Here is a 27,729-nt window from a genome sequence, read left to right as displayed (position 1 = left end):
CTAGCATTATCTCCCGCACGGCCCTGAAGGCATAATCGATTTGCTCTGATACCTGGAGGCCTTTGCTGTTGTGGCAACAGCAGGGAAAAGGCCCCAGCTATGGTAGTTCTCATCTCTGTGATGAAAACGAGTCTTAATCTCGACAGCAAATATGCCTCGGGGTGGAGGGGGGTGGGGGCTTAATGTCATTCAGAAGATGCTGTTTCTTTTGAAGTAGAAGAAGCGATGCTGTGGTGGCTGACGGTGGGAGTTCACCTCAGGCCCTGCTGTGGGGCCACTGCCTTGGGGATGGCGGGGGGGAGTTCCACTTGATATGGTGGCTGTGTACCTGAGGTGGGTGGCTTAAAGGCCTCATTTGGGGTCAGGGCTACATTTTGGCAGGGTAAGAGCTGGCTACTGCTCTTCCTTGGCTTTGCTACTTCAGGTGTGAAGGGTTTTCAGCCCAGAGGAAGCATGTAATAGCTTCAGTGAGGCAGTGATGTGGAACCTTTGCCCTATGTGTGAATGCAAATGCAAACCCTGAAAGGGAATAATTAAAAGAAAATTTTATACGTATTTAACTGGCATTGATTTGGAATTAATTTGACTTGCTGTGGCTGAGGTTGATGAAATTTATGTAATATATAAGCAATTTTAGGTAGCCAAAGATGGCTTTAAAGCAAGGTATATATCAAACCTAGAAGTTTGTTATATACCTACTTCTATGTAATGTGAATGGGGGAGTGAAATCTGGCATTCACTTTCTATCGAGTGGATTTGAAATTAGTACTGCAGAGATAAATTTGTTTGGCACAGTCCTACTGTTCTTTGTTTAATCTATGCTTGTGTGAAAAATGATAGCTGCTTTTATGAAGTGTCAGTTTTCCAAGTCTTTCGGAGCTCTGTCTTAATATTAATGTGTTTTGACAGAAATGGAAGCTTAAAGTTTTTGTTCTTTATGCCAGTTCTGCAAAACCAAAATCGTCTTTGATAGCAAAGCTTTGATTTGCTGTGTTCAAATTTCCATTCTTCTGCTGGAGAACAAAACCTGTCTCGGTGTCAGAGTTTTGTTTGCAATGAAACCTGTGCCAGGGTCAGGAAGTGTGGCAGGACTGGGTCTTCATATGGTGCTCATATTGCACAGGTTTGAGTTTATGAAGACCTCATTCAGCATGTAGATGAACTTGGTTTTGGTTTAAAAGGTATTAGAATGCTTCTTTCCTCAAGACTGCTGAATAGGGGTTTGGAAGAGCCTAATATCCAGGCAATTTTAAGAATTTGTGTCTTTCGTGTGGTAAAGAATACATTGTCAACCTTTAGAGTTACATTGATACTTCTTGGTTTTTATTCTAAAACTTAATTTATAAAAGTTAAGTTACTTTAGCATTAAAATCTAAAAATGTAAAACACTACTTCTCCACCCTCCTGAGGATGTATATTTGTAAACGAATAGCATGTCTTGTAGCTTATGAATTACAGAATTATTTAGCTATCTGCATTTTCTTTTTTGAGGCAGTCTAAAATGTATCTGTTGGAAGATGTGAACTTTTAGTTATGAAAACTCCTTTGGAGTTCTATGATATTTTGAAGAAAAAGTTATTCTAATAGTCATAGAGAAGTTTGCTGTATATTGCAGTACTATCAAAAAGGCCTTTGACTAGATGTGTTTGTACTTCCCATTCCTCTTCTCAAAGTACAGCACAATCTGTGGGAACTTACAGTCTTACCTGATGATGAAACTTAATTTACTTGGTGTTTTGTCTTAGTCATCACTTACTCTGTACTCTCGTGTTTCCCTATGGTTCGTTGCCTCTCTGTGCCCGAGAGCAAGCTTTGTAACAGCTGTAACTAATTCAGGAGTAGATACAGTTCAGCTGGGGATACAAAACTGTAGCAAATACTTGCTTTTACGGTGATTGATTATCTTACCAGGTGGGAGGATGCCAATACTTTCAAAGGAGAGGCTTATTTGACCAAATAAATCAGGTGTTTCATAAATGGCTCTGGGTGTGGTTTTAGGTCAATGTGAATTAACTAACATAGGATTCAAGGTCCATATGTCCCAGTACTCACTTCTGCCTGGCGCCTACTTCTGGACACTGCCAAAAAGACTATTAGTACAAGTAAGCAGGTGGTAAGGTTGCTCCAAAGTACTCTAAGCATTTGTGGCCTCTGGCTTCCTGAGTTACAAGTGGTATCTGCTTTTGACAGCTATTGCTAAACTTCTATTCTGTATGATTGTCTAATCCTGCTTTGAAATAAGCAGCACCTACACCTCAACTGTGGACTGTGTGGAGAAGGATCTTTTGTCCGATTTTGGCTTCCTTCAAGGCTCCTGTGCCCTCATGTTGGGGAAAAACTGTGAACAGTGTGGTCTTTCTTGCTCACCTTCCTATTTTGAATGACTTTTTGTGGTTTTGATTGTCCTTGTTACCCTCGTCCTTTTCTTTTGAGATGGGGGAGTGGGGCTGGGGGAAATGTATGTGAGCAGCATGGACTTGTGCAATGGCATTATCTCTCTTGGTGTGATGGGGTGAAAAGCGTGCTGTGGTGGCAGGGACTACAAAGAAGGAACATGTTTTGTGCTAGCAGCAGTGCGAAACTAGAGCAGTTTGATGTCTATACCTTGAAAGCACTTAGAATCTAAATACTGGTGCTGGGCAGGGAGGAGGAATGTAGCACATGGATGAACAAGTGATAGCAGGTTCAGCTTGCACCACCTGAAATCACATTAATATAGTTTTTTGGGCTATTTGGACAACTTTCTTTCTAGAATATCAATATCATACCAGTAGTAGGTGCTAATTGATAAGTGTTGTTTTAGTGAAAATTAAGAGTGTCTGATGATAATATTCTTCAGTACATTACATCAAGAAGGAAGGAAAGGAACTCAAAACCTGTGGTGAAGCCTCCAAGGTATTTGGAACCAAAATGGTATTTTTCAAAAACTGAGGGATATAAAGATTTTTGAGCATTTTCTGAGCAGCTAGACTTGAAGTAGACATTTTTAAAAAAATAAATCGGTGAATCTCTGTTGTATTACAGCTGTATTCAGTTATGTCAGGAATCCCAAGCAGAAGTTCTCAAATTCAGTGGAAATTCCTGTGGTCTCAGTGGTTCCAGAGTTGATAAGTAGACTGTGAATATTTTGTGTTAAATTTTAATAGCATATGAATGATAGGATTGTAATTGTAGCCCTGTGTTTTATATGGAAGTTTGAGTCAGGATGTGAAAGAAAGATGCTGCATCAGTATTTTTGCAATTATTTGAATAGACAAGGGCTGCAAAATCGGCTCTTGGTCCCCTAGTTTAAGCAGAAAAACAAATGGGATGTGGTATCTTGTGTCTAGAGAATACAGAAGTATACTCCAGATTGATAAATGGAGTGTTTTGTTATTTTACACTTAATAGACTTGGTTTTGTGAATTATAATCAAGCACAAATTCCTGGGGGGGGGGGGGAAAAACCAAAACAACAAACACAAATTTAGAAACATGACTGTCTGGTTGGGCTAATCAAGCCACTGAAGTCTTGCACACTGGTGATATGTTGAAGCAAATAAAGAGCAGCTGTTAATCCTGTATTGCCACTAGATGGTTTTCTAGATGGAAGTACAGGTTCTCACTTCTGCACAGATTGTTACCTAATCTAAATACCTGAGAAATCAAGTAATCAAAGGCTGCAAATATGGTATAAGCAGATTTTTGGTTTTGTTTGGTCTCTTATCTTATTCAGACTTCTTTTTCACAGGTGGCTGATCTACTCACCTCTCAGAACCAAGTACAAATGACATTTGTGGGTTCTTGCATGAGAAAAGACTTTCTTAGTTGAAGTTGTAATGTTGTTCTAAGTGATAATGCAACCTGTGTGATACATTTATATTCTACTCGGCAAACACTTGAGTCAGCAGATAAATGCAGTTTGCAGTTGCCTAAACTTTGACTGCCATGTGTTTATAAATGTGAATTTAGAGTACATTTTCCAACACTAATTTTTGCTTTATACATTTATTAAACTGGCATATTAATATTGGCGATTAAAGAGGACCTTGATGAATATCAGCAAAAAGTTATTTCTAGCTAAAGCAATTTATTTAAATATGAAAAACCAACAATTACTAAAGTGCTATTTCAAACTTTCTTTCACGTAACTTGCTCTTTTTCCCCTTAATGTTTATGCATTTTTGTAGCTGGAGGGCTACAGCTGCTGCTTTTAGCAGTATTCAGTTTGGTGCTATTACTATCAAGCTGCTTTATTCTTAGCATATTATGAACATGAAGATCATCTGGAAGTTCTGATAATTTTTATGTTTAGGATTAACAGTACTAAACACAACAACATATCACATGATTATATTGTAATCCGGTGTGCAAATAATACCAATTAAGCTTTTGTGTTCTTAGTGAGTAAAGCAGAAATAAAACCATTCTTATTGGTAATGGTAAAATGCATGATTATGACCATTTCCCTAATTTAGATTTGTATCTTATAGGGTCCTATTTATATCTGCATATAGTGACGTGGTAGAAACCGATTGAATCCAGACCCATCACTAATGAGTCCATGTCACCATTTGCAAGTGGCGTGGATAAATAGGTGGAGAGCTGTAGAGCAGAGCAGTCAGACCTGACGACCTTGTGTCTACAGTATACAGATTTAATGATTTATTTTAAAATCTTTGGCCAATTTCAGAGTGGTCCAGTGGACTGAATGCCTATTTGTGCCTGTGATGCGTTAGGGGCAGCCTCGGGGCACAGTTTTCAGTTTATTTTGATGCAGAGGAAGCACATTTGGTGATTCCTTGGGACTTGTGTACAGGGATTACTGGAGAGGTACCTGAAAAGCATCATCCTAATGATGAAGGTATCTATGCCAGCTGCTTCTAGCATGCATGATGGGCTTTGGTGTTACAGATGCTACCCAGTAAACCTTTTAATGTGATGCAAACCTGTGTTTTGTCAGGAAAGGGTAAAATAGGATTGGGGTGTGGGGATGAACAATTATTGGTTTCAGAGTCTTTTCTGGCATTGCAGTTTTTGTTTCTAAAATTAAGCACTTCTGTTTACACTTTAGAAGTCTATGAATACTTTAAACTACACTGTGACTACTAAATGGAGTAATTGTACAGAGTGGATGTGTCAAATGCCAGCTATTACACGTGTGCATAGCCTTAACTACTTGAAATGTCCCAATTCATTCTCATGTGAGACTAAGAAAATGGTCAGGATACTGTCTGCTGTGAAATTTTACCTATAGTCAATTTAATATTATGACATTTTTCTGTAAGTCCTGGGATTAATGTGCTTTTACGGCAGTAAGTCTGTGCACTTATCTTAAGTGGGCTATCTTAAATAGTTGTATAAATAATGTGAGAAACACTGTATACTTCAATCTTTTTTTTTTTTTAAACAATAGCATGTTTTAAAATGAAGGGATCAAATGCAAAAATTTATTTTGTTATACATTTCTTAAGTCAACATATTGATCAGAATTTTCCTGTTAATCAACAACTATTATATTCAGTTTGTAATGTGCCCTTGATAAACAAACTTAGTGATACCTTTATTTGAGGCTTTTTTGCACAGATAGCTTTGCATGGTCCTCTAAACTGCCCAAATTTTGTAGTTGTGACTGATATTGAGAGCCAGTGTCCTTTGTTTTTTAAATACTTCCTACATAGATGTATTTAATCACTGGCCAAATATTGGCCAGATGTATTCCTTTTGTTTCTTCAGGTGCTTGTAGCTGTGAAATTCAATGTGAAACTGAGGCAGGTTCATATATATACAGTCAGGTTCACTGACCACAAAGTAGCTGTGACTTTCTTCTTTCCCTATCATTATCCCTATCCCTAGGGATTTCCCTATCCCTATCTTCTTTTCCCTATTCAAGATAGGTATAATGTATTAACATGCTACAGTAGAAACCAGTGTTTTATAGGAGGTGTGTCAGTATTTTTTTTATTCTTGATGGATTTTATATGTAATGGCATTTTATATGTGTGCTTGTATAAAGAAATTAGCATTGGTAACATATATTTATAGATCTAATTTATATTGTCTAGTAGTATTATGGTTTAAAACCATGGGGTAGGAAATCTGCTTTTGCAATTCACGTGCTAAGTCTTGGCTTAAAACTGAATTGCCAGTTATTTGAACTCTGGTTCAAAGTTGAGTATCCCACTTGGCAAGTGTCGGTCCAGGTTAGCTTTTTATTGTCAGTGTTCCCTCTGGAATGAAACCCCTTAATCTATGTGCAAGCAGGCTGTGAACTACAATGATGTTAGTTACAATTATGCTAAGCTCTAATTATGCTAAGTAGTTTATGCAATAAACTTGGGGAGAAGAAGAGTATAGATAAGGATTTAATGTCTGAAGGGCCAAGTTAATAAGGTCACTAATTATGTAAATATAACAAATATATTCATTCCTTTCCAAGTTTTCAAGCTAGTTTTCCGAACAAGTATGTAATAAAATGCAGGAACTTGAGGCTTTTGAGACTGCTGGCTGTAAGGGCAGATGCCATTGTATCTATTGAAGTTCCAGTTGGAAATTGAGGGATAGGGTGAGCATAGTGGAAGTCACCCTGGCTTCATTTAAACATGGTCCTACCAGACACTTGCTCTGTTCCCATTTTAAGCGCTTAATTGTTCCGTGACACTTGGTGGATCAAGTATTAACCATCTCCTATCCCCAAAAAACTTAAGTTTAAAAGATGGAAAAGATAATGTACTGTGCTGAGCACAAAGTCTTTTTTATTTCAGCTAGTGCTCAAAGTGCTATATTAAGAAAATTGTGTGGAATATGAAACATCTCACTATGTTCGTTAGGGCTTGCATATCACTTCTTTTTTCCACTGCTTAAATGAAGTCAAAGCCAGTTGAGCTACAAGTCATGCACCAGATTTGTGACAGACTTTTGCTGCTTAAGTTGTTAACTTGTATCAGCTGGAATCCGTTGTAACTTGCTGATTTGATGCATTGCATATGCTAAACTTGTCCCGAGATATTAAATGTGATGGATAACTGAGTTCTGGCCCAAGTGTTAAGTTTGGATTCTATTAGCTCCTTGTACAGTTTTGTCTTCTGAACTACTGGAGGGGATTGGCTCAAAAAATACATGATGCTTCCAGCTGAAACCTTTTGATTGTTGCAGTTGTTTTTCAACACAGCTTATTCATCCTGAATATCCTCTCTGATCAAATTAGTGTTTATAAGGTGTAATACCAGGCCTTTGAAAAACTGCCATTTGCTCTCCTTGGTTCTCTGCAGTACAAAAATCTCCCTGGTTTTGTTTGAAATATCTAAGATATTTGTTAGGGGTTTTTAATAGCTTTGCCTGAAACTCAAATTTAGACCAAGAAATTCTGCTCAACTGTCACAAACCCTGGATATGCCAGAAGTCTCCGAGCACTTCAATTCCTGATGCTTATGTTCCCTAACTGCCTTATGTCGGGCTTCTGGTCTTAATCTGACTCACCTCAGATGCTGAACCATTCACCAGTGCCAAGAGTAAGACTTGTCAGGATTTGAAGACAGGTCTTTTTTCCTCCTTGTCTGAAGGTGTCTGTTAACTTAGAGTGCAGCACCCTTCCTGGGTCTCTTATATAAATTGCTTAATTGTAAGAAGGTTCACATAAAATATGATAGACATAGGCTTAAATTATACTGTTGCCATGGAGGATTTGAATTTAATTTCAACTCCTCAGTGGTTCAGTGTGGAAGCGTAACAGCTTGAACAAACAGGATTTGGGAAGCTCCCCCACTGAAGAGCACAGGGGTTTTGGTTACTTAGGGGATGGGACAGCAATGGTGTCTGTGAATGGTGTCCAGTGAACCAGGTTAGCTAACCTGAATTTTAAATCTGAATACTAAAAACGGTTGGGTGGAAAGAAAAAGGAAAGGCCTTTTTGTTTCACAAATCATTATTTCCGAACTCATTAGTTCCAGTTAAATCCTGAATCTGGATTTCTTAGCTGTTTATGGCTGTAGTTACATATGTAGAAAATGCAGGTAACTTAAAATGCTAGCTATGTATCTTCTAGCCACTGAACAAGGAATAGATAGGAACTGTTAGAGAATACAAAACGCAAACTTTAAGGTCTTCTGTTTTTTTTTTTTTTTTTCCTGTAATGTCCCATAATGACAGATCCAGGGAGTATCTTCTTTTTGTGCGTTTAGAAACTTGTCATACTGATAAAGACTCATTGAATTGAAACTGTGTTCTCAACTTCTCTGAGCTCAAAGCATTATTTGCTTAACCTAAAAAGCCAAACTGTTGTGGTTATGAAATAATTAAACAGCCTTGGAAAAGCTCTCCATTTAGAGAATAATCTTATTGTATAAAATAACACCTTTTTCATCCCAAATGTCATCCAAATAATTCAAAACCTAAGTGCAGTGTATCAGCCATGAACACTTGGCATCTATTTCAATAGAAATTGTTTATAGAGTTTGTTTTGCCTCTTTAGTTTTATGCCTTAGATTTTTGTCTTCAAGTGGGTATTTTTTCATAAAACTACTTTTGTTTGTTTCAGTAGGGTGCTTCTGCGTGATAGAGTGACATTCTAAATTTAAAATTGGGCTTAGGAATAGAATAACATCCTGATTCTCTCCAGCTCTAAATTGTGTGCATTATGCTGTCTGTTTTTCATTATCAGGTGGGTACTGATGCATTAAGAATTTTAAAGAAGAGAAATGCACAAAAATTAAACCTTTTTTAGATGCAAATACATGTTGGACAGTGGATGATGATAATAGCTGTTTAATATTTAATATCCAAAACCTTATTTTTTGTTTATAGTCTTTCATAGTGTTTCTATTTGTCAGGTGATGGTAGATCTGTAATACAGCTGTAAAATCTTTTCCCTTCTCACCTTCTCACCTTCCCTTTTTTAAAAAAAAAAAAAAAAAAACACCAACCAACCACAATATCCCCCACTACCTTTGAAAACCAAGTTCTGCTAGTCTGCGGTTCTTTGTGATGATACTATTACAGAACCAAATTATTTGGTCCAAAAAGATGACATCTGCCCTTAAAAAGAAAGAAACTAAATAAAAGCTTGTAGTTGCTTTCTGATCCTGAAACACTAGGAGCAGCTCTAACTAGACCCATCAATTGTTTAACTTGGGAAACTAAAAACATTTGAGGTACGGATGTTCCAACTCCTTTAAAATAAATTAAAAAACCCTAACACTTCATTTAGCTGTGTCTTAATAGCATATTTTGAATGGCTATTGGACTCTTCCTTTTTAATCCAGATTAGGACCTTTGAACTTGGTTTATAATACAGAGGCAAGTTAATGCCTGGTGTAACACTAAAGGCTAATAGAGTCTTGTCCTTTTTCATTTTTGTAGATTGGGACAGTTGTGTCAAATACAAAGCTTCAAATATAGTTTTTCAGCTCTAAGTATTGATATTAACTTCAGCCATGTGTTAACTTTACACTTCAAAACCAGCTTGCTTGTTTGTCTAAATTTACCTGGGAAAAAGCCAAGAGAAGGTGGAGATCCATTTTTAAAATCATCTGTCTGGTTCAATCAACTGTATGCTCTACAAACTTGTCTTGAGGGAAGCTACCAAACCCCAAAATCATGTTCAGGCCCCGTGAAAAATCCAGCAACATAGTTGCCCTCAGTGCAATGACATTTTCAAGTAGCAGAATGCTGAACAAAACCATGTCATTGCTGTAATCTTGCCCACTAATCCACCATTCCTGTGTTCTGATTATAGAATCATAGAATGGTTTGGGTTGGAAGGGACCTTAAAGACCAATAAGTTCCAACCCCCCTGCCATGGGCAGGGACACCTCCCACTAGACCAGGTTGCTCAAAGCCCCATCCAGCCTGGCCTTGAACACCTCCAGGGATGGGGCAGCCGCAGCTTCTCTGGGCAAGATATTTCTGTTTATGTTCTTGGAGAGGAGGCTTCAAAGATGGTAAACTTTTGCAAAAGCCTGTATTAACCAGTCTGCTATGGTGGGTAGAAGTACTGTGAAAAGTAAAACACCAGCTTTGGTCTTGTGCTGGTTTGAATACTTGTATAGTATATTGTTAGTGGGAAAGAGGGAAATAGGTTATCTTTTTGGGGGCAGTAGGGGAGTCCTCTGTTCTTTGGAGTGGTGTTTTTTGTAGCATCAAGGATTTCTTCAGTTGCATATATTTATATAACTGTACTATCTTTGGAGCAAGATCTAAAACTAAATCAGTCTAGCATTGTCTAGGAAACAAACTGATTCTTAAGCTTTTTATAGCTCAAGCCTTTTTGGTTGTGTGATATAATTGTAGCTGACAGAAAAGTCTAGTCTTAAAATGCTGAACTACATTTAGATTTTAAGAGTTAAAGCAGGCTCTGAAGACATGAAGGTTCACCTTAGAATAAATAATAATCTGGAAAAAAAAAGCTAAGAAGTTTTGTATGTATGTGTAAAAACTGCTCTTGGCTCTAGGCATTCACTTCCCACCATGTCTGGTCAAAAGTATATCTTTTTGATGTCAGATAAAGTTGTGTCTTAATTGTGTGAAGCCAACAGAGGTTTTTTTTTTGGTTTAAGCTGGTGATACTGAGTTTTGATTTTTAGCCCAGAGCTTTACTGTAAAAAAAAAAAACCAAACAAAACCAAACAACAACAAAAACAAACAAAAACAACCCAAAAAACCCAAACCCGAACAAAAACCAAAACCAAACCACACCACAGGTATTAAATTCATGCATCCAGGAAAAAAACCCTTCAAGTTGACCCTTTCACCCTACTTCTAGTCAAATGTTCTTATTTTCATGTGACATTTAGGTGTGGAAATTGTCTCTTAAGAAATTAAGATGATGTGACAGATTGCTGTATGCAACAAAGAAAAGGTGGTGACATTTCCTCTTTGACAGAGAAGAGTTGATCATACAAGCTTTATTTTAATTTATATCTGGTTATGAAACATACTTTGTTTTACATTAAATAAAAATCCATGAAGAATGGCTGATATTATATTAACATTGATGAAGAGCGTGCCTACTACATTTTGTATGCAGTTGCCATAGCAACTGTACTGTAGAGTGACCCAAATTAATTTTCCACCAGTCACTAAGTGCCCTGTCAGTTTTTCCTTGTGCTGGGGATAAGCAGGCTGGAAAGTACTTGTGGTTTTGGTTTGGTTTTTTTTGAAGAATCTTGCCTTATGATTTGTCTCTTGAAAGCAATGGCTGAGCTATGCTAATCAACCAAAATCTACCACCTTAATTTGTGCAGTCAAATGCATGCTATAGAAATGCTTAAATGAAGAACTAGGAATTGAATGGAAGTAAATGTACAATATCTCCTTAATAATTGGAGTAGAGAATGTAGTATGGTCATTTGCACCCTCTGGCTCTGCGCTGCTCTGCTGCTTTTATGTACAGGTTTCTAAGATCCTGTGAGTGAACAAGTCTTTACTGTGCTTGATCTGAAAAAGGCCGGAGAATAGAGCTCTCTGTATATCTAGCTACCTCTTCACAATTCATTAGCAGGATGCTCAGTAAATGCCAGGAGAAAAAGGAGTCCTTTGGCAACAAAGGGATACAAAATGCTGATAGAGGTATTAGCTGCTTATTGCTGGCGTGTGGCTGAGTCCCTTTTCAAAACACTTTTGCTTGTATAGTTGGTTTTCATGTGACATAAATCAGTTGTTCAAGTTTAAAGCTACTACTGTAATTATTGGACACAGTAACATAGCAAGGCTTTTTGGTGCTTTGAGAGACCTTGTGCAGTTTTGCTCGGATTTCTGAGGTGCATGTTTTTCCTATTAACTTCCTGTTGTGCATTACTCCTTCCCTTTTAAACCCTGCTGTACTGCGCTACAACCTGACAACTAGGATGGCAAGTTGTGTATGTATTTCCCCTGACTGCATATCTCTTTTTGCCCCACCTTTCTGAACCTCTATTTCCACGTCAATAGAGGCATCTTTCTTACTTGATGCGCACTTGTAGCTTGCCCATTTGTGCATTCTTTTCTTATAGGTAAGGGCTATTTTGGTTCGCAGAGTGCCTCTGTATTCAAATGTATCTTGTAATATGCAATCCAGTGTCATTTCTAGTACATATTTTCATAAATAGTCAATAAAGTATCATTAAAGAACATGGTCCTAAAATGTCCTGTGCACAAAAGTTTTGCAAATAACAGCAAAACTGCACTTTACAACCTTGTAATAGTGGTTCAGATTCTATGGTACTGAGCTGATAGCATATCAGCTCATACCTAGGCACTGTTCATATATGCAAATTAATAAGCAATATATCTACCTTGCTGCTTTGTCTGTTAAGATAGAGCTTTTACAGATTGAGTCTAAACTTCTATAGGTTAGTTGGAAAAACTAAAGGGCAAAACTTATTCTTTAGGTATAAGACATGATTTTAAGAGGATGGGAGACTTCCTTTGGCTTTTTTAAACCCTTCTGCTGATTCAACCAAGATCAAAATCTGTTTATTACTTAGCATGTGGGATTTATTTAATTAACTTTCTGAAATAAATATGTAGAAACTCCATAAACATAATCTTGTGTTGAAACTAACAAAACCTTTAATCGTGAAAATCTTACCTAGTTTCTCCTCGTTCAAAATTTTAAAAACGCTTGCATAGCAACTCTAAACGTATGAAAAAAGTTATGTTCAGTTTTTGTGTTGTATTAATAAATATACAAGGATTCCTGCTGATACCTGCTGTCTTATAGCTACTGAAGTGGGATTTTTGTGGTGTGTGTTTTCTGAACTCTGTCTGTCAAATAGCCTTTAAAAGGATAATTCTGTACTTTCAAAATGAAAACAGTTGGCTGATTCCAAACAACTGTCCTGTAAAAGTATGTTGATACGAACTTAAGGTGTGGGAAATCTTAACTCTTTGTATACTTTCAGGCATTATTTTTGTTTGGAGAAAGGAGACTTGAAGAAAGTCGTCAGTAGGACAGTCTCTCCAGTGTCTCATGGAACAGTGGTGATGTGGACTTAACTGGGTAGGGTGTGTATGCAGCTTCAGAGAAAATCACTGGGCAATCCAGAGTGGTCTCTTCCTTCATTGTGGTATAGTGGCTTTTTAAAAAATCTTGTTTTAAAGACAACTGAAAACATGCTGCTGATGACTAATGATATTCTGTCTCTGACGTTATTTTCTATAGAAGCCAGGTTATTTATGGGGTAAAGAACTTTCAACTATCACGTTTTTGAAGAAAAAGCTTTAACTCCAAGAAGTAAGTTTTCTTTAGAGCCATAAAAGCTAATAGGGTTTTAAGAGCTGAGCGTGTACCTTTGCTTCACATTTTGCAAAGTCATTCCCGAGATGAGACCATCTAGTAGCTTATTCATTTTGAAGTCTGTTTATAATAAATATGCATAGACCAGGTAGTGAAAGGTAGAGACAGATGGGGGTGGAATTTACACTGGTAGTCATTCTCCTGCCCCTATAAACTGCTAAGGCTGTTGGAGTGTCATAATAAATACTTGTGTGTATTACTTCTCCTCAGATCTATGAAGGAAAGTAACATGATGTGGTTGCTCCTAATATTAGAGGACTGAATTGGTGACTCAGGATGTTCTTTCTAGTCCCATGTTCTCTATTTCATGTCTCTTCCAGAATGATAACAGGATAGAATTGAAACTCTCTTGTTAATGATTTGTAATAATCAAATCTATTGTAATAACAAAAAGTGTAGTACTAAACATAAAGGAGTGATGTAGTGAAGTAGGTTGAAAGGAAGCTTAGGCAAATCTTAAGGAACATACCAGACACCTGGAAGACCTACTTGAGAATTACAAACCATAGTACTCTGTAGTCAAATACGATCTTACTGCTTTTGATTCCTGTCCATAAGTGCGTATATAACAACCTAAAAGATACCTGAACATCTTAGATTGCTTTTTCTCTGCTCAGTTCTTCTTGTGCTAAGGGAAGTTCCCCTGGTGGTTGAGTAAATGCTGTTGTCGGAGCCTTTTCTTTTTTCTATTTTACATTAGGTTTTACACTTTTCATTGAAAGTAGAGGAGCATTACCATTCCTTGCAGTAAGGCTTGTAATTTGTTAAGGAATGCTGCAAGAGGTTTGACTCATTCCTAAATGACTTTCATCTTTGCAAAAGGGCTGTTCTTGTGCAGTTCTAATACTGATCTCAAAAGCCATTAACTGAGGTTATAAAGGGATACATACTGAATGGAATGCCTTTCCTCCTCTATATGCATAGCAATAAATTATTTATTTGTATGGAGACTTAAGGCTATTGCATCATGACTCTTCAAAAACACTGTATTATTTATGAATTTCCAGAAAATAACAGAAGCTTTACCTCTGTGCCTGTGTCTACCTGTAATTGGGAAGTGGTGATTCTTACCAGCACTAGCAAGAGGGACACAGAACTGAAAAACGAGGGGAAAACCAAAAAAACCCAGCAACAACACAAACCCCAAAACAAAACCTAAAACCAAACATTCCCCCCACCCCTTATCCAAAGAAACTTCGAATTCTCAAGCCACCCTAAAGTCTGCTATAGTAGCATGGTTTCCTTTAGATCTTTTCAGCAACCTAAACAAAAGTGGCTGAGAGAGTCACAATCCCCAGTTCTCCTCTGATTCTGCAGCTTCCTGTGCTCTCAAAATCTAATTGTGTGCCTAGCCTGGGAAGCAGTCTGCGTTGGCTGAGTCTTAAAAAGGGCAGCAAAAATGGTGTCTCTAGTTCTTATTTAATCAACTTGAAAAACTTGGTTCGATACATGTCTTTTGAAAATTAGTGCATATCAATATAAAATAGCCTGGCCCTTTGGAAAAAAGGGTGGGATGGATATATTCAAAGCCATCCTGAAGCTTTAGTAAGTGTAATGCTGATCTGCCTAATAAAGGTGGAAGATCCAAAGATTATGAAATGCTTAAAACCGCATTTATATAAGGAAAAGTGCGGGGGTTTTATCCAGTTATTTCAGCTACTTCAACTATTTGAGGCCAATATAAAGATATTGGTGATAAGAAGATGAAGGAAAAAGGTAAGATAAGCAAAAATGTGCTGCAGTAGGGTGAATGTGTATGTGTGCCTGCATGTTGTAGTGCTTAAATATTAAATTTACTCATTTTCATGTGAGTGTGGCCAGGCACAGGTGGAAGGAGAACAGAAGAGTTTGTGACAGTGTCTTAAGAACTTACCTGCCCTCCTACCATCCCCAGTTTTGTTCCTCAGGTAACATTCATAACTATTATCTGTTGCAATGTGCAGAACAGCCAAGTTGCAAAAATAGCCACTGAAGACTACTTAAGTGTTCTACTCTTTGTAATAGGTTTGAATTAAATATTTTTCAGCTGGGGGGAAGGAAGAAAAGAGCAATTAAACATACTTAAATATTCTTATTTCACTTGTAAGTCTTATTTTTCACTGCTGCTTCTAGATCTCCTTGAGGATGAATGTTTGCTCTTCAAGTGTGAGGATTAGAGAAAGGGGTCGCATGTGACTTGATACAGAACTATTATGTTTTCAGGGAATAAAGCAAATAGTTTATTATCCCTGCCTCAGCTGTAGTCAAAATATTAAAGTTTAATATTAATCACTGTAGAAAAGAGATTGAGGGGTTTTCTTCTTCCTGTTTTACCTCCTTTCCTCTCTCCACCCAGTGGCTTGCTGGGGGCTGGCAGAGCTGCACAACAAGGGATCCCGCTCAGGGAGTTGGATGCTGTGGTAACTCCAGGCTTGTACAGAGGGGATTGTGGAGCCAGGGAGGTTTGGGAAAGTTACTTTAATGCATAAGTGTTGAGTAGTCAGATTTATGCAGAGGATGCAGAAGGCAAGCTGAGAGAAGAAAAATGTCCTGTGCAAAACAATTCTGAACATGTTTACTTAGTCTTTCTAATGACTAACTATATAATAGCAAGTATGTCACAGAACTTGATACTTCCTATACTACTACAGTAAAACTGTGAGGATAAAACTTGAAAAAGTTATGGTGGAGGAGTGGGTTGGAGTAGTACCTATGGAAGAGATGTAAGGTTACTTGTTAGCTCTGCCAGATTTCTGCATTCACTACTCCAGAAATAGATGTCACTGTTTAAAACCTTCCATAATTGTATTCAAAGAAGTGATACTTGTTCTTAATGCTAGGCTTCTTCTAGTTTGAAGAAGACAAATGCAGCAAACACATGTCCTGGGTCTAGTGGGGATAGGGTTAATTCTCTCCAGGATCTAGCAGAGACACGGGTGGGTTTTCCATCCCCTGTGAGCCATGCCCACGGGGGAGCCGGGGAAGGGGAGGGAGAGGAAGTCACCACGGGGGAGCAGGCTGGGGTATCCCGGGGTCTGGTCTGAGAGAGCGGCTTCCGCGTGGTTCTTTGTTGCCGTCTGAGGCCAAACCAGGACAACATGTAATACAAGAGAAGGCAGTAATGAAAGGAAGAAGGTTAGTGATTTTTTTTTTTAATTTAAACTGATACCACTTGGGATGGCAAGGTTTGTACTATGTGAGCGATGACTAGAAGATTAATCATAGGCAAAATGGACTGATAGACTGAGGGGGAGGGGGGAGGTGGGAAGTATATGCATTTCTTTATTTAATTCAACAAATAACTATTTTGTATCTGATTGACTTGAATTTGGTCACAATGATCTGAAGAAAATTCATTTCTAATGCAGTCTTAATATACCCTGTGGCTGATGGACCAGAGATGTGTTATAACCTGGGAGCTTTATTTTAAATACTGCAGCTGGTACTGGAAGGGTTCTATCCTGTACAATTTTAATTGTAAAGTATGTTCTAGTATAGGTGTTCAGTAAGGGGCAATACACTAGTTCATGAAGAGTCAGCAGGCATTGCTCTCTTTACACTGTTCAAGAAGCTAAACACCATCTAGTCTGCTCAGCCCTGTGAGCAATGACCTTAGGAAAAATGAGTTATCTCTAATGTGGACCATTTAGGTAATTTGCTTTGTGGAGTTGCTCAGTCAGCTGTCCTGATAAAATAAGGTGACAGCAAATGAGTGGACAGAGGAAGTCTGTAAAACTAGTTTTGCTGTGGTGGTCATCATCTCAGAAATTGGACACTGTCGCGTGGAACGATAAAAATCACTTACCTGACCTTCAGAAGTCTGTGACAGAGCTACAAACTGAATGCAGAGTTTAAGAATTTCAGAACCTTTGCTGTAACAATGCCCTTTCACACAAACACAAGTCCATGCCACTTTGACAAAGTTACTGCTACGATTGGGCTGCCCTCAAGAGTTAAAAATGGCCACAACAACTGTCAAACTGTGGGCTTTTTCCTCTTCTCCCTGTGCAGTGGCTGCAGGCTCTTGATGCTTCCCTTCAGTAGGTGAGCTTTGGGACCAGGTCAAGTTCCCAAAGGAAGCTTTTAGACACTTTTAATCTTTGTTTAATCTTAGACCGGTCAGCCTTTTTGTTGATCTGGATTGCTGTGTAGCAGGATGAGAGTTCCTGTAGGAAGAAGGGAGATGGTGAAAGCAGGTCAACCTCTTCTTGGAAGCCCCTGGATCGAATTAGGCGCCTCATGAAACTGTGGCTTCATCTGTGCTTGGTGGGAGTTTGCTGATGAACTTGTTTGGGCTGAGATCCACTAACATCTTCAAAGACCTGGCTTTTCTGATATGTACCATCTGTACAATCTTAACCACAGAAATAGCTGTGGTTTCACCTGAAACCTTTCAGGTTTCACCTGAGTACCTTTCACCTGAAAGTCATGAGAGTAGATTGAGAGCGATGTATTAAGGTTTGGCTTTGTGCAAATGAGGTTAGATTTGTATTTATTATTACTCAAAATGACTAGCTAGATCACTTAATTCTTAAACATACATACAAGCTTAATAATTGCACCTGTTATTGGTTTCTGTGGTTGCCACTATAAATGTATTGGCAGTTTCAACATTTTGCAGTAACTATAGTTCTTCTGAATCCTGTTTGCAAATGACTTAATTGATGGCTAGGTGAGTAGGCGTGCAATGCTGGAAAAAAAAGAAAGCTTTGGTTTTTTTTGGTTCTTGACTGCATTTCTGAAATTGGAAACGGGTGAAAAATGATCTACCTGTAAGTAAACATTCTGCTACTGCGGAAGAAGGTAAGAAAGAGCATGTTATTAGCCTTAAGGAATCCTACTTTAGCAGGAGGTAATGATTGACTGGTGCTTCAAGCCAAGATGAATTACTTGTGCAGCTTGTAATTTATTGAACTCTGTGGTCCTCCAGAATGATCCAAATTGGAGCTACATCATGAATGCATTTGGCACCTGTTTTTCTTTGGAAACATTAGCTCACCTTAATGTCTTCACCAATGGGTTTTTCTTCCAAGTTACAAATCCCTGTTGTGTGAGCAATTACAGAGACTAAAATAAATACTGGGTTCACTTGCACATTTACAACAATACTGAGGTTTAACTCTGAAGGCTGTAAAGTTCATTAGTGGGAGAAGCTCATTACGCAACTGGATTCCAATTCTCTTCTTCCTCGACTGTACAGCAGCTGCTATTGCTATGTCATGTGAAACAATTCTATCGTGTTACATGGTACAGTGGGTGAAATTTTCTGCTGTAATAATCAAATGAAAGTTTACTGTCAAAGTACGGAGCCTGCTTATTTTCTCCTGGTAAAAGTGATCATTAGTTCATAAAAAGCATTCTTAAATGTAATATAAACTAAAATCAACTAATTTTCCTCTGGAGGCAGTAAGTCTAAAAGTATTCCATTTTTAAAGGCCTTTTGGAAGGCTGTAGAAGTGATAAAACATGAATATTTTTATATTATTTTTTTTATTCTGTTAGCTACATGTGTTCTGTATCTCTGTTAAGTTGCTATGCCATGTGATGTATACAATTTATCACTGGGTGGTGTCAAGATGTGGTTCTTTGTTGCTGAATGATAGAGAATTGTGTAGGAATCCCAAATTGGGTTTGTATGATGCTAGACCTTATGAAGTTAACCACAGGAGATCAGACTCTTAAACTCTTAAATGATTCATTCCAGTAGTTAGTTGCTCTTCAGGTATTTATATTTTTGCCTAAAAATCAGTCCTTTCTCTCTTGTCTGTAAAAGTGTTTTCCATATGTGAATAGGGGGGTTGTTCTAAAATTGATTTCCAGGCACTATTGAATGCAAAATTTATGCATATGTTGGTAACTGTAACAACACAGCTGCACTTCTTGCTTGTTGAGATTTGTGACTCTGCAGTGAAATTTCTGGTGCTCGCAATCCGTTCTTGATCCCAATGAGGGGATTGTCAGGAGAAGCATGCAAAGGTCTTTAAACCCTCTTTATGTGTCTGCCTTGGCAAGATGTATCCCAACATGATTAACAGTATTTCTGGGACAATTAATAGGGGAAGGAAATGGTGTTAATGATTTGAACCTTTTTTCTTTTAAATGTATTAGTGCAATAGTAAGTAAAGCGGGATGCAAAATCTTTTCTGAGGCCTGGAGAGTGGAAAGGAAAGACACGTGAAGAGGCTAAGATGCGCTGCTGCTGCTTTTTTTGGGTCAGTTAGGAAGTAGGCTGATGTCAGAGGGAGCACGTCCCTGGTGAAGCTTTGAAAACCTAGCATTTGAACAGAGATGTTTTCTTTGGATGGATTATCATAAAATATTTGCAGACTTGCAATTTCACAGTTCAATATGTCATTGCAAACTAGCTTTGTAAAATAAATTTGCTTGGAGCTGGTTGCTGTTGGTGTGCTTTGAAAAAAAAAAAAAAGCAGCAAACTCCTGAAAATGAAGTTTAGGAATCAAATATTTTTGATATGACCTCTTATTAATGATTTTTTTTTTTTAGTATTCTGTATGCAGAAAGTGAACTCTAAAGCAAAATCCTCATGTAACCTCTAGAATGTAAGGATCTCGGACCTCTAAGTCCAAGTAGTAAAAACCACACAGAAAAGCTGACTTGTGAAAATTGCTTCTTATTCCATTAAGCATCCTGTGGCCATTTACAAAGAAAGTGCTTAAAGGGTTTTCCAAAAATCTACTTCCCATTAATCTTGCCAGAAACTCAAGTGCAATATTATTCAGGGAGTTCAGACTGTGCCAGTTAAGCACCACAGTGCATACAAATTCAAAATAAAGGCCACACACAGGAGATTAAGTGAATTAAAGTACCAACGTGAAGTTGTTCTGCAAGAGATCCGCTAGTTGCGTGACCAGCTAAGACAGTAATAGAAAAAAGGATTGTTGGAGCGTCTTTTTAAGTCTTTGCCAACAAATGCCTGTAACCGTGCAACAGGGTGTTAGTTTCTTTTCCACAAGAGGTTTCTACATTTTTAATACCATATTCCAGGGTGTGATTTCTAATTTAAGATTGGCTGCTTTTTTTTCTGCTGTGGCCTAAGTGTCTTGTTTCCTATACAAGGTTCAGCATGAGTTCCCCAGGAAAAATAAAAGGATAAGTATTTAGTGAAGCTTCTTGGAATATGATTCCAGGGTCTAGTGATCTATCACTCAGGGAAGGGCATCTTCAACACCAGAAGATGATATTGTATTTATTTGCTTCTATTGGCTTTTAAATCCATGAGTGTTTCCAGACCGTTTCTTCATGCCTTCTGAACTTTCTGGAACTGTGTAAACCTCTGCAGGAAGGAATTCCATGGTTTAAAGACTTACAAAGTATGTATTTCCTTTTGTTTGTCTGTCTTCATGGAAACTTAAGGCCTACAATAATAAATAAAACACAAATTGCAGTGTATCACAGGAAGCAAGTAAGAAAGATCAAGAGCATAGCGAAGCCCCTTTGTTCTTGCAGCCACAAGTAGGTTGTATCCACTGTACAGAATTAAAGTGTTATGACATTTGTATCTAGGTAGTACAGTGATAATGAAGACTAAGTTCCTGCAGCACAAGGTCTGTGAATGCTGTCATCTGCAAGTTTTACAATTGAAATAAAAGACAAGCATGAGGTAGGAGAGCCTAAATGCAATACAAACTGAGAAAATAGTGCAAAGTACTGCAAACGCTATTAGTATTCAAGTTTTTGAAGGGGTTAGCTGATTTAAAAGGTGGCTCTATCTTTCTCTTCTCTAAAGCGAAATTTGTTTGGAAGGTACAAGTAGAGCAAAACTGCAAGGAAAACATGAAGAAAAAAAAGTAATTGAGGCTTTGGGGAGAGTTCTTCTAGTGTCATAAAAGTCCTTTGTGCTACTTCAGCTTTTCCCGCTTGTGAAGATGTAGCTAATTGCAGTATCTCCTTTGCAACCGCCTTATATGGAGAACTAACTACAGAAGTTTTCTCCTGCTTAAGAACTAACTGTGGTTAGATAGAGACTCAGTAATGAAGGTATTCAGATGAGCTGCTCAGTTTAAGTGGTCAGATTTGTAAATCATAAACTTTATGGAGTGGTGGCTTAAGAAGGAGGCTACAAAAATATCAGAGCCTTTCCAAATTGGGGAAGAATAGAGAGTATTGTTCTGGTTTTAAAAGATGTGAAAATAGTTCAGTGAATTTAGTGCAAGGGAATATACCAAAGGCTTCTTGTCTAAGTTTTCTTAGACCCTGATTTTCAAGAGTATCCCACAGAGGAAAAGTTATCAAAATAGCTGTTCTGTGGTAGCTCCCTTGACTGCACTAGAAATTCTTCAGGTATTGTAGGAAAACAATATAGGAAATCTATTTTTTTAAATGGAGAATGTCTAGTATTTAATGGCATCACTGTGCAGGTTCAAGAACTCTTGGCATGCCTGGTGGGGTTTTAAGATACTGGGATACATACTTACAATTCAGTATTGATTGAAGGGTGAGATGAGCAGGGGAAGGGAGTGAAGTCCAGTAGTCATTAGCAGGCCCTACTTTTGTTGAAATCAGTAAAGTCAAGCTGTTTGTTTTACTATGCGCAAACACTGGAAGACTTTGAAGTACCGCTCTGAATATATAATTTAAGCCTCAGATATTATGCGAAACATCCTCATATAAAAAAGCTGCATTATTCCAGGGCTATAGTGGATTTTGTAAGTGAACTTTACAGAACAAGGTGGGAATTTATTGGTATAAAGAATACTGTAACTCCATACAGAATAGTTAAACTCATGACATTTGGAGTTTAAATTTAAAAACTTTAGGGAACAATCATTTGGAAGGTTCTCTTTACTGTATTATTGAATCCTCACTTGGACCTGTTGTTGCTCAGAAATTGTGATAAATTTCTTCAATCTTAGCATTAATTTTTTTTTTAGTGTACTCCTTTACCTTTGTTCTTTGATTAACCTTCAGAGTCTTTGTGGATAACTTTTTTTTTTGGCACTGCTTACATCATGTTGCCAGAAGGTCTGAAAAAACTAAGTGCAAGGCTAGCAAATGAATGATGCAGCACAGTGTAAAAGGAGGTGGGGGGGAACAGCTGCTGTCTTGTTGGTTTGAAGCAGTCCTGTTGCTAAACAAGTACAAAAATTGTTTTTTTTCCCTATCCTTTTTTGGTTCATAGTCATGGTGTGAATTTTAGTTATCTAGGGACATTGTATTCACTGTTTGTGACTTCTGTTTGCTGTTTTGGAAAGGAGTGTGGAAGTGAGGAATAGGAATTTAAGTTTCTTGGGTCCTGCTGCTGCTGTGTTGTCTGAACTTTGGCCCTTCGGATATGGCTCTGCTGAGAAAATGCAGGAGTAGGCATTTTCAAAGTATGTTTAGATTATCTCTTACAGAAAGCTATATGAAATTAGATTTCATATGAATAATCAAAGGACCTTGTAGGGGAAGCTGCAAGTATTTCTTAGTTTCTAGTTTGAAAGCCATTATATATAACATGCAATGTTATTTTTATGGTGGTCTTGAAAATGTTCAGTGCACAGCCCCTGAAGAAACACAGGCTTGAGCCCCAGTTTATGTAAACCAGCTGAAATCCAAGGTTTGAATGTGCACTTCTGGGTTTTATCACACCTTTGTTACCTTCAAATGTCCTTATTTTCCCCACTCAAGAAATAGCAAAACTCATCAGTGAGAGTCTTCAGTGTAGGTGGCTTTGAGAGGTAAAGAAAAAACCACAATCCTGTGACCTGAAGGTTAAAGGAATGTTGGCAATAGAAAAAAATTGAATAAGTCTTTTGAATAGTTAAAATTTCATGACTTGTCCATAATGTGAAGATGTTTCCAGGAGTGTGTTTTGGGGCAGGGGTATGACAACACTCTGGAGTTGCTTTTTGTGTATGGCATCTGATACTGGACTTATTTGTTTTCCTTTTAGATGAGTGTGCTGGTAATAACTTGTTCAAAATTAATAGAAATGCAAATCCCTTTGAGTGGTATGTCACGTTCAACTCTCTGGAACTAATATGTTCAATTGGATCTTATTTTGAAGAGTACTATAGTACCAACCAGCACAGCAGCAGCTTTCTTTTAAGAGATGCCCAGTTTAAAATGTTTGCAGTGAATATGTGTGTAAGATGTTTCTTGTGTTCTGTCTTCACTTCTATTTTCCTGTCCCTCCCTTATTCTTGTCTGTCTTTCTTGGTTTTAGTTGTCTCACTGATTATTTTTTTTTTCCTACTATCTGTATATAATCTCTGCCTGGTGCCTTCTTTGCCCCTCTGCTTAGTTTACTTCCTGTTTATTCCTTCATGTTTTTCTTTATATGTGGTTAGATAAACACAGAGCTGAAAGAGGCTGGACAGTAGAAGAGATCCTGTACACATCTTTCACTGTATGTGTGAGTGAGGGCTGATGGTAGGAGAAGGAGGTGAAAGACTACCTTGTCCTGTTTGTCCTTTACTTTACTTTGCTAGGTTGTTCTTGATTTGTGTGCGGAGACTGATGTATTGCTGGTGCTCATACACAAATTAATTGTGAGAAGGTAGTCTTTTGCCGAGAGGAAGGAAAGGCATATGAAGAGAAGTGGCTAAGGAGAAGCCAACTGAAGATGAGAAATATCTGGGGGACCTAAAGACTTGAACAGATGAGCAATGATGGTATGGTTCATGAACCTGAATTGTAACTTGAAGAAATATGATGGTGTTTGGACTATCTTGATGTTTCCTTGGATCATCATCCAGAGTGATGTTGGACTGCCCGATGATAGTGACCTGTTGGGCAATCTTTATTCATTCTTGCATCTTAACCCTGCCTTTTTATGGTGTTCCCTTTCTTTTCAGGACTGCTGCAGGTAAAAAAAAAAAAGAAATGAGGTTTTGAAGTGAACCTATTAATTGAAGACCAGCTGGATGCATTATGTACCTAATGCATCCAGTTTATTGAGTTTTCTTCCTAATTTGAGGCTTACTTTGCCTGTGCCCATCCTGCTCTCATGTGCATCTTAAGTGACATTGATTCTCAGTTGTTCTTCTGGGGCTTGATGGCTTGGTGGTTTTGATGAAGACTTGTTTAGTAATCCACGACTGCAAAGAATTCTTAATCTTCAGGTAGTTTAAGAATAAACTGCTTTGGTTTAAGGTGAGGCAGCCGTTGTGCGTGATAAAGAATGCTGCAGAGGTATGAAGGTATGTGAACCCTGCACTGAACTGTGAGGTTTTACAGATACAGCTCAAATTGTACACATCTGAAGCGTACAATTTTAAATGCTGTTGTCATGCATTACCTTGTTAATGCTCTTGCGGTTTCCATTTTAACGCAGTTGCCAATGTTTACAGCCGTCAGGCCAGTGTGCTCCTTGTTTACATGTGTTATGTTCTTCAGTTATGGGGAAACAAATTATACTGTTCTTAAAAATAGGTAATTGCTTCTTATGCCTAATTGGGTTTCAGAAACTACAATGCAGACTTGATTGAAGAAAGCTTGTGTGTGGTCTGCAGTTGGTTCCCTCAGATACACATTTCTATGAAGTGGAGTCACGCAGCATATAAATTATATCATCACTTGGGATGTGTTTGGAAAAGAAATATTTGCAGCTATTTATAGTGTTTAAGTCTTACAGAATATGCTAGTTCATTTTTTTCATTAATTAGTTCTTTATGGCAATTTTTGTTCAGTGGCTATTGACGGAACTTGGTGTGAGAGTGAGATAGAGGGGATACATCGGGTCAAATGAAAAATTGGAAATGATTGTGTAAGGTTAATTGAGTGCTGAGTGTTTTTTAAAGTGAAACTGAAAATGTGATCAGTTCTTACTATCTTTCAGAAATCATGAGCAGTCATGTTTGAAAAATGTCAGTGTCTTTTTGGTTTATTTTTATTGATGAAAACAGTTTGGCAAAACTGAAATGAACTTACAAAATATTTTGTCCTCAAATGTGTTTATGCTTTTAAAAGGTTTTGGATAACAAATCTCAACCTCTTATGTACCACTGCAATGAGAATTGCATCTGTTGCATTCCACATGATTATTAATTTGTGGGCTGGTTTTTTTGGTCAGATACTAAATTTTGTCTTCCGATTAGCGGTAAAATATTTTGTGAATAAATAACAAATGCTGGAAGGTGAATTCTCTTCCTTCTTCAACATACACATATGTGCCAGGAACATGCGTAACTGGTTATCGCAGGAATGGGAATAGAACTTGCCTTTTTCGTTTTTAAAAAAGACTTTTAAGAATCAGTCTTACTTTCTATTATTCATCAAATACTGTGGATGGAGAATATCCTAAAATGCAGTAACTCTTCTAGTTACACTGTAACTGCAATATTTGTTACTTCTATCAGCTCTGAGAACAGACCACCATTTCCAGTAAGTATCTTAATAAACAGTGCCTTATCTAAACTGGGAGGGTAAGAAGTAGAGGACAAAAATATTCTAATAAACTGGACATTATCAATACTGTCTTCAGATTCTTCACTTACCTAATTCCCGATACCACTGTTCCCAGAGTTCTGCTATGTTTCACTTAAATTTCATGTTTACTTCCACTGTTTCTAGCTGTAAGAGCCAGAAATAATATTTTGCTAAGTTTGTGCTTGCAGCAAAAGGAAGAAAAATGTATTTGTCTCTTACGGTTCTGTTTATTTATAAATATAAAATATATTTATATATGTATTAAAAAATGGTATAAGTTCAAGCGTCTCTGTCTTCCTTCAGAAAAATGGTTGATTAAAGCATGCCACAGCGGAGGAGCATGTTAGAACTGATCATCCCATTCCTGTGGAATTTAGCTCCCTGACACTGTCACTCAAGTTCACAAGATGCACTTGAAAATATTTCCTTCCAGTGCTTTGCTCTCTACCAAGGGAAGCACTATGTAAATTCGGTTGCAGTAATTGCTTTGCTTTCCCTTGATCTCTCCCCCCGCCTTTACTATCAAGGAACTCTTATCAGACTTGACGAATAAAGTACTCTGATACATGAGCTTGCAGCTGGTGCTTGGTATTTGTCACTCTTCTCATGCAGAATAGATAAAATGAGGAAATGGTATAATTTTTTTTGACAGAAATGTGTCTCAAAAGTAACTGTAGTTGTCATCTTTATAATGTTTCTTTTACCATGTAAGCTGGCAAACCAGAAATCTGTGCAGGGCTGTTAGAGGTGAGTCCTTGCCAGCATTATTCTAAATGGGTTGTGTGCTAGTCCAAGAAGAAGAGTCTTAGGAGAAAGGATTAGTGAAGTTGCATGTTTAAAGAACTCAAGATGTAATATAATCAAGAGTTAGGTTATCCTTTTTCTGAGTGTAAGTACACAGTTCTGTGAAACAGCAGCCAGTAGCTGGGGATCTGGAAACATGTGGAAAGAAGAGTTTTACATTTTGCTGCACTTAAGGTCTTGTAATCTCAAACATAATTATGTGTTTGTATCTACAACTTAGAATTTATTTTTTTTTTGCCTGCTGCCCATTTTCTTATAGCTGGTAATCTTTTCAATATAGATATTTAAGCTTTGTTCTTTGCAGGTGTTGCTATCCTTGTCCAAAACCCACCTTACCACCTGTTAAGGCAATCTAAAGCTATTAAGGTTGTTTAGAAGAGCTGTTAGGTTGTCAGGGTGAACACAGAACAAACCAGATGTGAGCAAGCAGCACTATTTCCTAGGCTTTCTTCTCTGCTTTCCTTCTAAGTGTATATCAACAGTGCCTAAAAAAAAAAAAAACAACCACACAAAAAAAATCAACAACCTAGCTTGAGGTTCAGGCTGGTTTTGACAAAATTCAAGCAAATGAAGAAAGTTTGCACTTAGCATCCCAGCTTGTCCATAGCCCCTGGGTAGTTACTGTACCATGGAGTGGCTGAGAACTGATACAAGTTGCCTGGACCTGCCTTGAACAGTTTTGGTCAGTAGATCTCCAGAGATCCCACTCAACTGATGGGATTCTATGTGCAACTGATTATTTCAGCTTTCAGGATATGTCTTATTAGCTTAGTCAATATTATCGGTTATAAGGCCAGTTTGAGGCATCCCAGGTCATAATGAGCAAAACAGACACCACACTGAGAAAAAATTTCATGGTGAGCAGTTTTATTCCAATTTGGTAAATGAAAATATAATTCTCCCTTTGGGAAAATGTGTGTCACTTCATTCAAATATCAGTGGCTGTGTGCCATTTCATTTAAGATATTGCTAAAAGAATTATCCTCTCTGCAGTATTAGAAATAAAATTAAACTTGTCAGTACTTGTGCAATACAGAGTACATACATCACTATGTTGTGGTCAGAGTCGAGCACTTAAAGAGGCTAGTTTGAGAGCAATCTTCATGGTTTGGTTGTGGTGGGAGTTTCATGAGTACTGTAATTCTTGAAGAGAATGTCACATTTAAATAATGAACTGCCTTTCTTATCTGAAATATGTATTTTTGTGTTGTTAAAAACCCTTGCTCAAGAAATAAGTGTATCAACACTCGACTCATGAATACCTTGCAATTTTTAGTGTATTCAGAAATGATGTTTTACATATAACTTGCTCTGTATTCTGC

General features: G+C 37.7%; 1 protein-coding gene across 23 annotated transcripts in view; it reads left to right on the top strand.

The window, feature by feature from the left end:
* The window catches only part of NRXN1 (neurexin 1), a 728,940-nt gene that overhangs the window by 133,031 nt on the left and 568,180 nt on the right, over positions 1-27,729 (top strand). For 4 of the 23 annotated variants that reach the window (XM_074168412.1, XM_074168424.1, XM_074168410.1 and 1 more), the window contains exon 5: positions 16,479-16,498. The exons of the other annotated variants lie outside the window; for them this stretch is intronic. In XM_074168412.1, the coding sequence (XP_074024513.1) occupies positions 16,479-16,498 (20 nt within the window). The remainder of the gene's footprint in view (positions 1-16,478; positions 16,499-27,729) is intronic. 23 annotated transcript variants of the gene reach the window in all.

This window comes from Numenius arquata, chromosome 2 (assembly GCF_964106895.1).
Source record: "Numenius arquata chromosome 2, bNumArq3.hap1.1, whole genome shotgun sequence".
Taxonomy (NCBI): Eukaryota; Metazoa; Chordata; class Aves; order Charadriiformes; family Scolopacidae; genus Numenius; species Numenius arquata.
The sequence above is the reverse complement of the archived record's forward strand: the minus strand, read 5'-3'. Positions and strand labels throughout refer to the sequence as shown.